The sequence below is a fragment of the Rattus norvegicus genome, chromosome 8, assembly GCF_036323735.1.
Source record: "Rattus norvegicus strain BN/NHsdMcwi chromosome 8, GRCr8, whole genome shotgun sequence".
Taxonomy (NCBI): domain Eukaryota; kingdom Metazoa; phylum Chordata; class Mammalia; order Rodentia; family Muridae; genus Rattus; species Rattus norvegicus.
In genome coordinates, this window is record NC_086026.1 from 101,692,507 (window position 1) to 101,709,124 (window position 16,618).

Here is a 16,618-nt window from a genome sequence, read left to right on the forward strand (position 1 = left end):
GCATAAGTTGTGGACAATTCCCACAGCATTCTGCTTGCTTGGAGGGGTAGAAGTTATCAAGGAGCTGAGCACATGAGTGTGACCTTATGATTTTTAATAGTATGAGGCATCAGCTTCCCCCAAACATTCATCATAGTTTGCAAAATGTGTGTGATCATCACATTGTGCCTGAAATTCCATTCTTGGGCAATGATTATTCACATGGCAGAGAACATAAGATAATGTTCCAGAAAGTTCAGGAATACACCATGAAGAGTTCTTTTCCACCTAAAGTCTTTTTGTAATTCTTCCATAAAAATTATTTCACATTCATGATATATAAGCTATTAACCAATTAATTAGGCTAGACTATGTCCAGCTGTTTTCAAAACGAGTCACAGGCCTGAGAATAGCTCCATTAGTATTGAGAAAGCCAAAGATCATTATGATGGCACACAAGGAATAATATAGCGCCATACAAAGGAAGTATTGATTGAGTAGCTGGCTTTGCTCTGGTTGCTTATTTTAATTGGCACGTGTACAGGTACATTTACAGACGCACCTCACCCTTTGAACCACAGCTCACGGTGTACCATTTTTAATGCTTGTGATGCTGTATTCCTGCTGCACTTGAAGTCTACGATACAGTAAATACACTCAGGCTCTTTCTCCGCAGCCCGTTGGTGATAGGTGCCCCTCCTCATTCTCTTATGTTAAGAGTAATGTGACAGTGTCAGAAGAAAGGAACAGGAACGTGGAGCAATAAACATGTTTTAGAATCTGTTCTATGCAATGAATGGGTGGCTCCCATTTGGAAATGCAAACCTTGTTTATTCCTATTTGGTGCACATAAGGCAGAGACCACCAACGTTTAAGACCCACCTGACACACTGGATGCATTTCCATCCTTCCAGCGAGCTCTCAGTTTCTTTTCTTTTTTTTTTTTCTTTTTCTTTTTTTCGGAGCTGGGGACTGAACCCAGGGCCTTGTGCTTGCTAGGTAAGCGCTCTACCACTGAGCTAAATCCCCAACCCGAGCTCTCAGTTTCTAATTTGCATTAGACCTCTCAGTTTAACATGGCTAAACCATAAGATGAGATTTTCTCAAAAAAACTAGACAAGAAATATTACTGTTTACATGTATGGATCGAACAGTTGTAACTGTTAACTCAACTGAAAATAAAAGATTAAAATTTAAAAATTTGAATATAAAATAAGGAAAACTTGCCTACACCCTTTCTTATAGAAGTTGCTGATGATTTACCATGAGGCATACTTTTCTGACAAGGAGGCAAGGTGAAAAAACAGTCAGTAATCTTTGAAATTGCTGTTAACGTTTGTTGGAAGTATGCAGACCCTTCATTGCCCAAGCATTATCAATAAAGACAGATGTCTTATAAAAAATTGGGGAAGATTAAAATTTTACACACAGGTTAAATATGTCACATTCATAAGAGACCCTACTCATTTCTACCTCTGATTCACTGGACCATTTCCCCAAAGTCTTTTGGAAAATCACTAATCATCATGGGCCAGCCACCAATTTCAGTTCTTTCTGAAAACTATATCCAGAATGAGAGTCAAGCCCAGAGGTTTAGCTGCATAGATGAAACTGTATCAGATAACTGATGACCATTAGCCCACGAGTCTGTGGGACTCCAGGGCACTTTGTTTGAGTCAGTCAGTGTGTGATGTGCTCACAGAAGGTCTTCTCTTCTAGGACTCTCAAAATAAATCATGGATAAACACTGTAATTACTTTTACTTTTCTCCCTGTTAATTCTGTTTACTTATTTTCTGTCAAAAATGTTCCTTTTTTGTTTTATTTTTTAGTTTTGTTTTTGATTTTAGTTTTGGTCTTTGTTTTGATTTTTGTTTTTTTTTTTGACCATGGTTGCTCTGTGTAGCCCTACCTGTCCTGGAATTCACTCTATAGACCTGGCTAGAATCCAATTCTAAAATTCCCCTGCTGCTGCTTTTGCAAATGCTGGGATTAAGCCATGTGCCATCGCCATCTTGGGCTTGTATTTTTTTTTTTCTGCCATAGAAGCCAATGCCTATTTCAACATTTCAACAACAGAGAAAATGTATGCGACAATATCCAATGCCATGAATTTTTCCCTTATAGCCTTTGGAAAAACTAAATTTGTTTTCATAAATTTGTTTAGCTGTTGATAAATATCTTGTATATGAAGAATGTATTTCAGATGGACAGTTTTCTACTTCTGTGTACATTTTATATACGCAAAGCTTACTGTAGTCACACAAATTAAAAATTATAACTATAATCAATCTGTCCATTCTAACAAGAGCTCAGATGCGTGCCTTTATATATTTCCAACACAAACCTAAGTGCACATCAATCATAATGCTTTGCGCTTTTGCTCTCAATAAATTTTTAAGCAAAATGTGTATCTATTAAGTATTTAACAAAATATTTTGCCATGTTAGAGTTTTAAGTCTCTCATTTAAGGAGAAAAAAATGCTTTTCTGAAATGATCTTGCCCCCCACCCCTGGTCAATGTAGAAATAGCAATAAAATGATGTGTCTCTCATCAAGTCAACATGGTTGAGTATATTAGACCATTTCCAGGACCATATACCGCTTACATTTCCTCCAAGTTGATCTTCAATGAGGTCAGCATTGACTTACTTTCACAAAAGGCTTTAAAATGTAAATTTATGTAGATTACACTTTACAAGCTTCAGAATAGTTCATTTTAGTTTAGAAAGATCAATACAGCTATGCTATGGGCATATTTAATTCTTTTGTTTTGCAGATGTGTAGTTGTATATGTGTATATTTGTGTGTGTGTGTGTGTGTGTGTGTGTGTGTGTGTGTGTGTGTGTGTGTTTGTATGAGATCCTGACATTGAGTCCATCTCATCCTGGTTATATGTGTGCAGTTTCTATTTTTCAAAAAGTGAGGATGGTTACATCACACCCAAGTGTGTCATGTCTGTTCAGCATAGATCTTTACATCAGAGCTGCAGTGTGTTTCCTTTTTAGATTTATCTGAGACCCTGGGTGTCAGGGCTGCATGCAGGCCTTTAACAGATAGAACTAAGCATCCAGGCCACTCATCTACAGCAGAGAAGTGGGAGAGAATGGCTTTAATGGGAATGAGGTGGTGGTCTGTCAGAGGTCTTCAATACCTGATAACTTAGGGTAGGTGACAGGAATTTGCTCAAGGGATTCTTTGTTTTCTAGATTTATGGTTGTTATAACTCTATTCTGCTGAGTTGTTATGAAACAATCAAATAAGGAGAATGACTTCAGTCTAGCCTTTCTCATAGACATGCATAAACAAATGAGTTGAGCGATCTTTAAAAGTCCACAAAAGCTTGACATGCTAAAAATACAAGTTAAAAAGCTTGAATAGTTCTTTCCTTTTTTTTTTAAATTGTTTTTTCCTGTTCCTTGTTTTGCCTGTGTGTGTGTTGCTGCAAGGGTGTCTGATCATGTAGAACTGGATTTACAGACAGTTGTGAGCTTTAAGGCTATGTTTCTATAACTAAATATAACATCTACTATATCATAATTTTTGTAATGGCAGAGACATTGTCACTCAGAGTATAACCTAGAGTAGCACAGAAAGAAAGATGCTCATGTCATATTTATTGACTACTTGAGATGGGTCAATGACTCCCTCGAGATGACACATGACTATAAAGAAGCAACAGGTTGAAACGTGTGCATATATCAAGATGATTCAAGCTATAATAGAAGATAACATTCAGATTATGACTGAAGAGTATAGCTTTTAGAAATAAGTTAATTACAACTTAGAAACTTTATACAAGTCAGTGTCAATAGGGCAGGTCCAGAGTAAGCATAAAAGTGGCAATTTCTTACTTATGAGAATGTATGTCTGTGTGACTGTCTGTGCTTTTACACATGTGTTCAGATACCTCTAGAAGCCAAGTGTCAGATCCACTGGAGCTGGAGTTACAGACGGATGTGAGCCGTACAACGTGAATGTTCCTAGCAAAACTCCAGCCCCTGAACAAGCAGCATGTGCTGTTAACTGTTGAGGCATCAAGACCCTAAAAGTAATTCTCAAGGCAATGATTACAGACACTTAATTCATAGTTTAATAAACCACTGACTCCAATTGGTATTCTTCATATGAAATTCTCAAAGAATTAATGAAAACAGCTTATTTAAAACACACACACACACACACACACACACACACACACACACACACACACACACACACATTTCTACCAGTACCACATACAGGTAGTTTTATTACTTTCTACGTTGTTTATCCATATGTGCTTTTACAGCGATCTTTGTTCTAATGTCATAAATAGAACCATGGGTCAGACAATCCAGAAGCAGACTTGAAATTTTGGGAATTCATCCCCAGTAACTGAGCTACCAGAAGCTACGTAGAAAAGAAATTGTTGCAAACAGGATTGTGTTTCGTGTTGGCTCTTTTCCAGGCCCCACCTTAATGTGTGGAGTTCACTCTGCATGTTTCAAGCATATTCTCTTGGCACTGTGCACTGTTTTTTGCTCATTTAAGCTAATATATATGTTGCCCTCCCTGAATTACAGGCATGCAAATGGAGACTCCTCGCTCAGGAATGTATTTGCCAGCTGGTTATGCCCCTCAGTATCCACCAGCAGCTTTCCAAGGTAAAAGAGTTGTTGAAGAGGAAAAATAACACTGATCAATTGATGTTCCCAAGAGAGAAAAAGAAAGATGAAGTGGCCATGCCTTCATTTTTATTAATTTTTTTCTTAAAATTGTATCACAGAAACACATAGTGACCTGGGTTTCATTTTGTTTTAGACTATGCATTTTCCCCATGAATCCATTTTTATTTAAAAGAGGAACCTAAACGATGTGACAGATTAATAGAATCAACGAGTCTATATTTACTCATGAAATATAAGATTGAAAATAAACTAAACCTTGAGAGATAGTACGTAAAATCTTTTGTTGGCAGTTCCCCTGTGCTGAAAATTGCTTCACGTGATAGTATTTCAAAAGATCGAACTGTGGGAAGTTTTGCACCATAAAGTCTTTGGAATTAATTGTACCCAGCGAAAAATAATAACTTCTTAAAACTGGAAGCTGCCTACTACAGAAGTGTCACTAGCTCATAGTAACCCCCACTTTCATTGTGTAATGAGTATGAAAGCTTTACCCTCTGTAGATGTAGCTGTTTTCTGGTGAAAAAAAGGAAGTTAGTCACGTATTACACATACCAGAATGTTCATTTATCTTCCCCAACACTGAACTATCTCAGAAATCTAGGCAAATGATATTGTCAGCATTGCGGGACCTTTGTAAATGCCAGTGTTGATGGTGTGCCAGATTTACCAGGCAAGCTGTGTAGATCCTCAGTGAGCACCCTGGGGATGATTAGCAAAGATGTTCTGGTTGTGAGGAAGGGTATGAGCATTTTGTTTCCTGAGTAAACAGATTGGCTCAGGAGTTGAATGGCCTGTGTAATTGTCTTAGAGAACTCCCTGTGGGTCCGGGATCTTTGTCCAGATGTTTGTAATTAAAGGACTAGGAGCTGGCAAAGCTCCAGAGCTCCGAGGCAGTCGTTCTCATCTGTAGCTGTCATTAATTTTCATTTAAAAATACTAATACAGAGACTCATCCTAAGGAAATTAAAGCACACCTTTAAACAATGGCCGCCGATCTCCAAATCGCAAGGTGATTCTATTGTGAGGCCTGGGTTGAGAATGTCTGCTCTGAGTTCTTATAGATAAAGGGCTTGGAGAATTTCCAGCATGTTCATCATTCAGCCCAGGCCCACATAAAACAGTTTAATTAACCTTATAGCTAATTTGAACTAGGCATACACGATAAGTTCACTTAGTGTCTGGCTTGGAATTTATTAGAAAGACTAGCTTGGTATGGTTTCTAAATTCCATGACTATGTATGGGAGATGTCTTCAGATAACAATGATGTGAAAATGATGATGATTTAAAATTTAAAGATTCCTAGGCTACAGGCATTGCTTTAAGCCATGAATTAACACAGTTAGGCTGGTTTATCTGAGGATTCTCTTAAGTTCTAAGAAACAGGATTTTGTGCCCATTGTCTGCTGATTCAACCAAAATGCAATCAACCAAATACAAACAAAACAATATTTGTATTGAACTTGTAGGTACAAATTCCTTGTCACTATTCCCTATGCAATAAGATGTGGTAGTTTTTATGACATTTTATAGAATTAGTATTTTAGGCAATGCAGTAGTGATTTTTTTGTCTATGAGAGATATACACAAATCATATGGAAATATGATACATTGGATTTCTATCCAAATGGCTTCTCTACAACCTTCATCCTGTAGGGATTTAGGAACCATTGGATTATTATTGTCTTCCCTACACACTGGAAAGTTAGGTACAGAGAGTTTGGATGAGGCTTTCAGTTCTGCATCTTGTACTCACAGCAACCTGGTGGTGTCATGGACCTTTCTCTCCTTAGACTCCTCTGTATCTGCCAGTGTATACCACAGTAACACTCTAAAGTCCTCTGTAAGGAACCAGGTGAACTACTTCCTGTTGCCTTACTCAGTCATTCTTGATGTCACCTAGTTCAAGATGTTCCCCTCCTTAACAATAAGGCCAGAATCATGCACAGTCACGGTTTAGACATTCTCTTTCCATATGGAACATTTCTCGCCAGACTATCTCGTAAAGCGCTTCCATTCTCCTGCCTTACATAGCAGCATAAATACGATCTATGTAAAGTAACTACCTCATACACTGCCATCTCTCCTAAAACATTTCCTGTCACATAAATATGAAATCTTTTCTGCCTGTAAGTGTACTAGAAGTTAGCTGAAAGTCTCTCAGGTCTACAGCAGCACCTGCCATTTATCTGTCCTATAGAAAGCTTACTTGATAGGTAAGTTACCAATCGCAAGTGTTAAAGTTATACTAAAAAGCATTATTGTGTCACTGCCGAATGCTTATATGTCTTATTTTTAGAACTGTATTCATTTTAGTTATTCAAATTCCTTAGGCCTTGACCATGGGGAAGTGAAAATTAACACTACATCAAAATTCCATGTCACCTGATTCTAAATGGTTCACTTGAAGAAAACAGCAATAAATGATGAGTTAGGGAGTGGGGTCTTATGTCCTTCTGGTACATTAATACAGTGAGTAAGAAAATTAGTATTGTAGGCCTTTCCAAAAATTAAACCATGGAATCATCACATGATCCCCTCCTAAAGGATTCTAAGTCAGCATACCACAAATATTTATCCATAGTGATTACCATACTATTTGTAATGACCAAAATAAAGAGTCAGCCTAGATGCTTATCAGTAGATGAATAAAGTCACACATATACATATACATACATACACATATACATAGACACATGCATACATACATATACACACACACCCTCTCTGTCTCTCTCTAACACGCGCGCATGCACACACACACATACACATTTTATTCAGAAAAAAGAGTGAAATTATGTCATTTGTAGAGGATGGATAAAATTAGACAGTATCATGTTTAAAAATCCAAGCCAGGCTGAATGTAGTGGTACACATCTTTAATCCTAGTACTTTGGGAGGCAGAGAACGATGGATCTCTGTGAGTCTGCTGACAACTTGGCCTACATAGCAAGCTAAAGGCCAGTCAGCCAGGGAGGTATAGTAAGACATCTAAAAAACAACAACCACAAACACACCAACAACCAACCAAACAAACTAAAACAATATAAACAACCAAACAAATAAAACAGAGAGAGAGAGTCAGAGAGAGTGTATGTGTCAGTGTATGTCTGAGTAAGCAAGAGTCAGACAGAAGATACAAGCCAGAGTCCCAAAGACAAACATCCTTGTTATGTAACAATAATAATAATTAATAATAATAATAATAATAATTGTGTATATGTGTGTGTAATCTAGATTTAAGAAACATGTCTATATAAAGTGAAAAAGTAGGCCCAGCTATTCTGGGTACTATTCAAAACCAGTGAGAAGATAGAGGGTGGTAGACAAGAGGATCCCAGTAGATGAAATGAGAGGAAAGGACTTGATGTGCAAGTATGTCAGTGTCACAATGCAATGTGTCACTTTGTCTGCTATTCTAAAATTTTAAGTTGTTGTGACCATTGCGTTATTGGTCTAAACTATATGTATGTATGTATATAATATATATTATATATATGTGTGTGTGTGTAAATCATATATATGGTATGTGTGTGGTGTGTGTGGTAGGTAGGTAGATATGCATAAAACTAGAAACTATAAAGAGAAAGCAAATGCAGTTAATTTCAGAGCTGAGATAAAAAAGTTTTCTAAAACCCAATAATCACATAGAAAATCACTATGATCCAGAGTCACTCCTTAGTGACAGAGAGAAGCACTGGGTGTAAGACAAAAACTGAAGGCTCTCAGCTGGCTTCTCAAGATAAAGACGTCTAAGGAAGATTATGATAATCCTAGATGCCACCAAACAGTGTCTCCTACACATGTAGACCTAAGAATGATTTGCCCTCTTCTTGAAACTATTTGGGAAGACTTAGACGAGTATCTATTTACTGAAATTGGTGATCCTGACAATCTTTTCAACTGGTGGGTATACAGAGCTGCTATTAAACCTTAAGGGTCCAGAACATGTCCCGGAAAACAGGTGTCATTCAACCCCAAACATTAGCTTGCTACTTTCATGAACCCTTGGAATACAGGTGACCACAGTTCGGTTCATTCCTCTACATTAGTTATTTGCCCAGATTGACAGATTGCCTAGAGTTTTTGTTGTTGTTTTGTTTTATTAATTCCTGTTTACTTATGCATATTCCTTTTAATTGAAAGAAACTAAAATTTCAAAAGACATGATATACATATGTGAAAAAGCCATAGAAAAGTTCATCATTTTACTGAGCATTTTCCCACGTACTCTACAGAAGGAATTTCTAGGTCTTTGCTCATAAAAATCTAAACAAGCACTGGAGAAATGTCTCAGTCGTTAAGACCACTGGCTGCTCTTCCAGATGACCTGAGATCCATTCCCAGAACCCACATGGGGCTCAGAACTCTCTTTAACTTCAATTCCAGGGGATCTGACACTGTCACACACACATACATGCAGTCAAATCACCAATGCACATGAAATAAAAATAAACAAACCTTTAAAAGGATAAACAATTCCATGGGATGCTAGATATTTACATTTTATAATTTAACACCATATGTTCTTTGGGGAAAAAGCATTTTGATTTTAAAAAGGGTGATGTAAAAATCTGTAAGAGGAAAAAAATTGTAGCTGAGAGGCAGAATAGAGGGAGAAGTTAAATAAGTTTATACCTTACAGTGAGCGTATGTGACAAAGAAGCTTCACATGATTGGCTACTGAGTGCAATCGGTAGGAGTAGAGCATGTTACAATAGAGCACTCAGATTCAACATTTAGAACAGGCATCTTAGGAATACTTAAGTGTAGCAATAGTGGCAGAATTCTTGTATATGTTATGGAACATTACATACGTGTATATATGTTTCTTGAATTTAGATTCTACAAAAGAGAAAGAATAAATATATTTGCCTTTGTGCATCTGGCTTGTGTCTCATGTGGTGGTATCTAGTTTCATACATATTCTTTCATGCTAATTTATGGCTGAATAAACCTCTATTGTTTATATTTATAAGACACAAATATGTCTATATCTATATCCATATTAATTATAAGTGTATCTAAATTCATATATATATATATCTGGTGTGTGTGTGTGTGTGTGTGTGTGTGTGTGTGTGTGTGTGTGTGTGTGTGTGTGCGTAAAGTTTTCTTCATTTATCTGTTGGTTGGTAGTTGTCTAGGCTGATTCCACACCTTGGTTATTGTCAATAATATAACAATCAACATGGGTGTTTATTTTTCATTCCTTCTAATTAGAAGCAGGTATAAACCACAGGTACTGCATTAAAAAGTCTTTTTTTTAAATTTATTTAATACTTAATAATAATTCTTTGGTTTCCGGGCAAACATCCACCTCCCCCCTCCCCTTCCTTATGGGTGTTCCCCTCCCAACCTCCCCCATTGCCGCCCTCCCCCCAACAGTCTAGTTCACTGGGGGTTCAGTCTTAGCAGGACCCAGGGCTTCCCCTTCCACTGGTGCTCTTACTAGGATATTCATTGCTACCTATGAGGTCAGAGTCCAGGGTCAGTCCATGTATAGTCTTTAGGTAGTGGCTTAGTCCCTGGAAGCTCTGGTTGCTTGACATTGTTGTACATATGGGGTCTCGAGCCCCTTCAAGCTCTTCCAGTTCTTTCTCTGATTCCTTCAACGGGGGTCCTATTCTCAGTTCAGTGGTTTGCTGCTGGCATTCACCTCTGTATTTGCTGTATTCTGGCTGTGTCTCTCAGGAGCGATCTACATCCGGCTCCTGTCAGTCTGCACTTCTTTGCTTCATCCATCTTGTCTAATTGGGTGGCTGTATATGTATGGGCCACATGTGGGGCAGGCTCTGAATGGGTGTTCCTTCAGTCTCTGTTTTAATCTTTGCCTCTCCCTTCCCTGCCAAGGGTATTCTTGTTCCCCTTTTAGAGAAGGAGTGAAGCATTCACATTTTGATCATCCGTCTTGAGTTTCATTTGTTCTAGGCATCTAGGGTAATTCAAGCATTTGGGCTAATAGCCACTTATCAGTGAGTGCATACCATGTATGTCTTTCTGTGATTGGGTTAGCTCACTCAGGATGATATTTTCCAGTTCCAACAATTAGACCACGAATTTCATAAAGTCATTGTTTTTGATAGCTGAGTAATATTCCATTGTGTAGATGTACCACATTTTCTGTATCCATTCCTCTGTTGAAGGGCATCTGGGTTCTTTCCAGCTTCTGGCTATTATAAATAAGGCTGCGATGAACATAGTGGAGCACGTGACTTTTTATATGTTGGGGCATCTTTTGGGTATATGCCCAAGAGAGGTATAGCTGGATCCTCAGGCAGTTCAATGTCCAATTTTCTGAGGAACCTCCAGATTGATTTCCAGAATGGTTGTACCAGTCTGCAATCCCACCAACAATGGAGGAGTGTTCCTCTTTCTCCGCATCCTCGCCAGCATCTGCTGTCACCTGAGTTTTTGAACTTAGCCATTCTCACTGGTGTGAGGTGAAATCTCAGGGTTGTTTTGATTTGCATTTCCCTTATGACTAAAGATGTTGAACATTTCTTTAGGTGTTTCTCAGCCATTCGGCATTCCTCAGCTGTGAATTCTTTGTTTAGCTCTGAACCCCATTTTTTAATAGGGTTATTTGTCTCCCTGCGGTCTAACTTCTTAAGTTCTTTGTATATTTTGGATATAAGGCCTCTATCTGTTGTAGGATTGGTAAAGATCTTTTCCCAATCTGTTGGTTGCCGATTTGTCCTAACCACAGTGTCCTTTGCCTTACAGAAGCTTTGCAGTTTTATGAGATCCCATTTGTCGATTCTTGATCTTAGAGCATAAGCCATTGGTGTTTTGTTCAGCAAATTTTTTCCAGTGGCCATGTGTTCCAGATGCTTCCCTAGTTTTTCTTCTGTTAGTTGGAGTGTATCAGGTTTGATGTGGAGGTCCTTGATCCACTTGGACTTAAGCTTTGTACAGGGTGATAAGCATGGATCAATCTGCATTCTTCTACATGTTGACCTCCAGTTGAACCAGCACCATTTGCTGAAAATGCTATCTTTTTTCCATTGGATGGTTTTGGCTCCTTTGTCAAAAATCAAGTGACCATAGGTGTGTGGGTTCATTTCTGGGTCTTCAATTCTATTCCATTGATCTATCTGTCTGTCTCTGTACCAATACCATGCAGTTTTTATCACTATTGCTCTGTAATACTGCTTGAGTTCAGGGATAGTGATTCCCCCTGAAGTCCTTTTATTGTTGAGGATAGTTTTAGCTATCCTGGGTTTTTTTGTTATTCCAGATGAATTTGCAAATTGTTCTGTCTAACTCTTTGAAGAATTGGATTGGTATTTTGATGGGGATTGCATTGAGTGTGTAGATCGCTTTTGGTAAAATGGCCATTTTTACTATATTAATCCTGCCAATCCATGAGCATGGGAGATCTTTCCATCTTCTGAGGTCTTCTTCAATTTCTTTCTTCAGTGTCTTAAAGTTCTTATTGTACAGATCTTTTACTTGCTTGGTTAAAGTCACACCGAGGTACTTTATATTATTTGGGTCTATTATGAAGGGTGTCGTTTCCCTAATTTCTTTCTCGGCTTGTTTCTCTTTTGTGTAGAGGAAGGCTACTGATTTATTTGAGTTAATTTTATACCCAGCCACTTGGCTGATGTTGTTTATCAGCTTTAGTAGTTCTCTGGTGGAACTTTTGGGATCACTTAAATAAACTATCATATCATCTTCAAATAGTGATATTTTGACTTCTTTTCCGATCTGTATCCCCTTGACCCCCTTTTGTTGTCTGATTGCTCTGGCTAGAACTTCAAGAACTATATTGAATAAGTAGGGAGAGAGTGGGCAGCCTTGTCTAGTCCCTGATTTTAGTGGGATTGCTTCAAGTTTCTCTCCATTTAGTTTAATGTTAGCAACTGGTTTGCTGTATATGGCTTTTACTATGTTTAGGTATGGGCCTTGAATTCCTATTCTTTCCAGTACTTTTATCATGAAGGGGTGTTGAATTTTGTCAAATGCTTTCTCAGCATCTAATGAAATGATCATGTGGTTCTGTTCTTTCAGTTTGTTTATATAATGGATCACGTTGATGGTTTTCCGTATATTAAACCATCCCTGCATGCCTGGGATGAAGCCTACTTGATCATGGTGGATGATTGTTTTGATGTGCTCTTGGATTCGGTTTGCCAGAATTTTATTGAGTATTTTTGCGTCGATATTCATAAGGGAAATTGGTCTGAAGTTCTCTTTCTTTGTTGTGTCTTTGTGTGGTTTAGGTATAAGAGTAATTGTGGCTTCATAGAAGGAATTCGGGAGTGATCCATCTGTTTCAATTTTGTGGAATAGTTTGGATAATATTGGTATGAGGTCTTCTATGAAGGTCTTATAGAATTCTGCACTAAACCCGTCTGGACCTGGGCTCTTTTTGGTTGGAAGACCTTTAATGACTTCTTCTATTTCCTTAGGAGTTATGGGGTTGTTTAACTGGTTTATCTGTTCCTGATTTAACTTCGGTACCTGGTATTTGTCTAGGAAATTGTCTGTAGATTTCCTGTAGATTTTCAAGTTTTGTTGAATATAGGCTTTTTTTTTTTTTTTTTTTTTTTTTTACATATGGTACTTGACTCAGTCATGTTTCTTCCATTTGGAATTGTTTTTTTTTTTTTTTTGAATTTTTTTTTTATTAACTTGAGTATTTCTTATATACATTTCGAGTGTTATTCCCTTTCCCGGTTTCCGGGCAAACATCCCCCTCCCCCCTCCCCTTCCTTATGGGTGTTCCCCTCCCAACCCTCCCCCCATTGCCGGCCTCCCCCCATAGACTAGTTCACTGGGGGTTCAGTCTTAGCAGGACCCAGGGCTTCCCCTTTCACTGGTGCTCTTACTAGGATATTCATTGCTACCTATGGGGTCAGAGTCCAGGGTCAGTCCATGTATAGTCTTTAGGTAGTGGCTTAGTCCCTGGAAGCTCTGGTTGCTTGGCATTGTTGTACTTTTGGGGTCTCGAGCCCCTTCAAGCTCTTCCAGTTCTTTCTCTGATTCCTTCAATAGGGGACCTATTTTCGGTTCAGTGGTTTGCTGCTGGCATTCGCCTCTGTATTTGCTGTATTCTGGCTGTGTCTCTCAGGAGCGATCTACATCCGGCTCCTGTCGGTCTGCACTTCTTTGCTTCATCCATCTTGTCTAATTGGATGGCTGTATATGTATGGGCCACATGTGGGGCAGGCTCTGAATGGGTGTTCCTTCAGTCTCTGTTTTAATCTTTGCCTCTCCCTTCCCTGCCAAGGGTATTCTTTTTCCTCATTTAAAGAAGGAGTGAAGCATTCACATTTTGATCATCCGTCTTGAGTTTCGTTTGTTCTAGGGATCTAGGGTAATTCAAGCATTTGGGCTAATAGCCACTTATCAATGAGTGCATACCATGTATGTCTTTCTGTGATTGGGTTAGCTCACTCAGGATGATATTTTCCAGTTCCAACCATTTGCCTACGAATTTCATAAACTCGTTGTTTTTGATAGCTGAGTAATATTCCATTGTGTAGATGTACCACATTTTCTGTATCCATTCCTCTGTTGAAGGGCATCTGGGTTCTTTCCATTTTCTGGCTATTATAAATAAGGCTGCGATGAACATAGTGGAGCACGTGTCTCTTTTATATGTTGAGGCATCTTTTGGGTATATGCCCAAGAGAGGTATAGCTGGATCCTCAGGCAGTTCAATGTCCAATTTTCTGAGGAACCTCCAGACTGATTTCCAGAATGGTTTTACCAGTCTGCAATCCCACCAACAATGGAGGAGTGTTCCTCTTTCTCCACAACCTCGCCAGCATCTGCTGTCACCTGAGTTTTTGATCTTAGCCAATCGCACTGGTGTGAGGTGAAATCTCAGGGTTGTTTTGATTTGCATTTCCCTTATGACTAAAGATGTTGAACATTTCTTTAGGTGTTTCTCAGCCATTCGGCATTCCTCAGCTGTGAATTCTTTGTTTAGCTCTGAACCCCATTTTTTAATAGGGTTATTTGTTTCCCTGCGGTCTAACTTCTTGAGTTCTTTGTATATTTTGGATATAAGGCCTCTATCTGTTGTAGGATTGGTAAAGATCTTTTCCCAATCTGTTGGTTGCCGATTTGTCCTAACCACAGTGTCCTTTGCCTTACAGAAGCTTTGCAGTTTTATGAGATCCCATTTGTCGATTCTTGATCTTAGAGCATAAGCCATTGGTGTTTTGTTCAGCAAATTTTTTCCAGTGCCCATGTGTTCCAGATGTTTCCCTAGTTTTTCTTCTATTACTTTGAGTGTGTCTGGTTTGATGTGGAGGTCCTTGATCCACTTGGACTTAAGCTTCGTACAGGGTGATAAGCATGGATCGATCTGCATTCTTCTACATGTTGAACTCCAGTTGAACCAGCACCATTTGCTGAAAATGCTATCTTTTTTCCATTGGATGGTTTTGGCTCCTTTGTCAAAAATCAAGTGACCATAGGTGTGTGGGTTCATTTCTGGGTCTTCAATTCTATTCCATTGGTCTATCTGTCTGTCTCTGTACCAATACCATGCAGTTTTTATCACTATTGCTCTGTAATACTGCTTGAGTTCAGGGATAGTGATTCCCCCTGAAGTCCTTTTATTGTTGAGGATAGCTTTAGCTATCCTGGGTTTTTTGTTATTCCAGATGAATTTGCAAATTGTTCTGTCTAACTCTTTGAAGAATTGGATTGGTATTTTGATGGGGATTGCATTGAATCTGTAGATTGCTTTTGGTAAAATGGCCATTTTTACTATATTAATCCTGCCAATCCATGAGCATGGGAGATCTTTCCATCTTCTGAGGTCTTCTTCAATTTCTTTTCTCAGTGTCTTGAAGTTCTTATTGTACAGATCTTTTACTTGCTTGGTTAAAGTCACACCGAGGTACTTTATATTATTTGGGTCTATTATGAAGGGTGTCGTTTCCCTAATTTCTTTCTCGGCTTGTTTCTCTTTTGTGTAGAGGAAGGCTACTGATTTATTTGAGTTAATTTTATACCCAGCCACTTGGCTGATGTTGTTTATCAGCTTTAGTAGTTCTCTGGTGGAACTTTTGGGATCACTTAAATAAACTATCATGTCATCTGCAAATAGTGATATTTTGACCTCTTCTTTTCCGATCTGTATCCCTTTGATCTCCTTTTGTTGTCTGATTGCTCTGGCTAGAACTTCAAGAACTATATTGAATAAGTAGGGAGAGAGTGGGCAGCCTTGTCTAGTCCATGATTTTAGTGGGATTGCTTCAAGTTTCTCTCCATTTAGTTTAATGTTAGCAACTGGTTTGCTGTATATGGCTTTTACTATGTTTAGGTATGGGCCTTGAATTCCTATTCTTTCCAGTACTTTTATCATGAAGGGGTGTTGAATTTTGTCAAATGCTTTCTCAGCATCTAATGAAATGATCATGTGGTTCTGTTTTTTCAGTTTGTTTATATAATGGATCACGTTGATGGTTTTCCGTATATTAAACCATCCCTGCATGCCTGGGATGAAGCCTACTTGATCATGGTGGATGATTGTTTTGATGTGCTCTTGGATTCGGTTTGCCAGAATTTTATTGAGTATTTTTGCGTCGATATTCATAAGGGAAATTGGTCTGAAGTTCTCTTTCTTTGTTGTGTCTTTGTGTGGTTTAGGTATAAGAGTAATTGTGGCTTCGTAGAAGGAATTCGGTAGGGCTCCATCTGTTTCAATTTTGTGGAATAGTTTGGATAATATTGGTATGAGGTCTTCTATGAAGGTTTGATAGAATTCTGCACTAAACCCGTCTGGACTTGGGCTCTTTTTGGTTGGGAGACCTTTAATGACTGCTTCTATTTCCTTAGGAGTTATGGGGTTGTTTAACTGGTTTATCTGTTCCTGATTTAACTTCGATACCTGGTATCTGTCTAGGAAATTGTCCATTTCCTGAAGATTTTCAAATTTTGTTGAATATAGGTTTTTATAGTAAGATCTGATGATTTTTTGAATTTCCTCTGAATCTGTAGTTATG

At 38.4% G+C, this 16,618-nt stretch overlaps 1 protein-coding gene across 6 annotated transcripts in view; it reads left to right on the plus strand.

The window, feature by feature from the left end:
• Positions 1-16,618, plus strand: part of Plscr2 (phospholipid scramblase 2) — a 36,525-nt gene that overhangs the window by 3,305 nt on the left and 16,602 nt on the right. For all 6 annotated transcript variants that reach the window (XM_039081540.2, XM_063265573.1, XM_063265572.1 and 3 more), the window contains exon 2: positions 4,544-4,624. In XM_039081540.2, coding sequence (XP_038937468.1) covers positions 4,546-4,624 — 79 coding nt within the window. In that variant the 5' untranslated portion in view covers positions 4,544-4,545. The remainder of the gene's footprint in view (positions 1-4,543; positions 4,625-16,618) is intronic.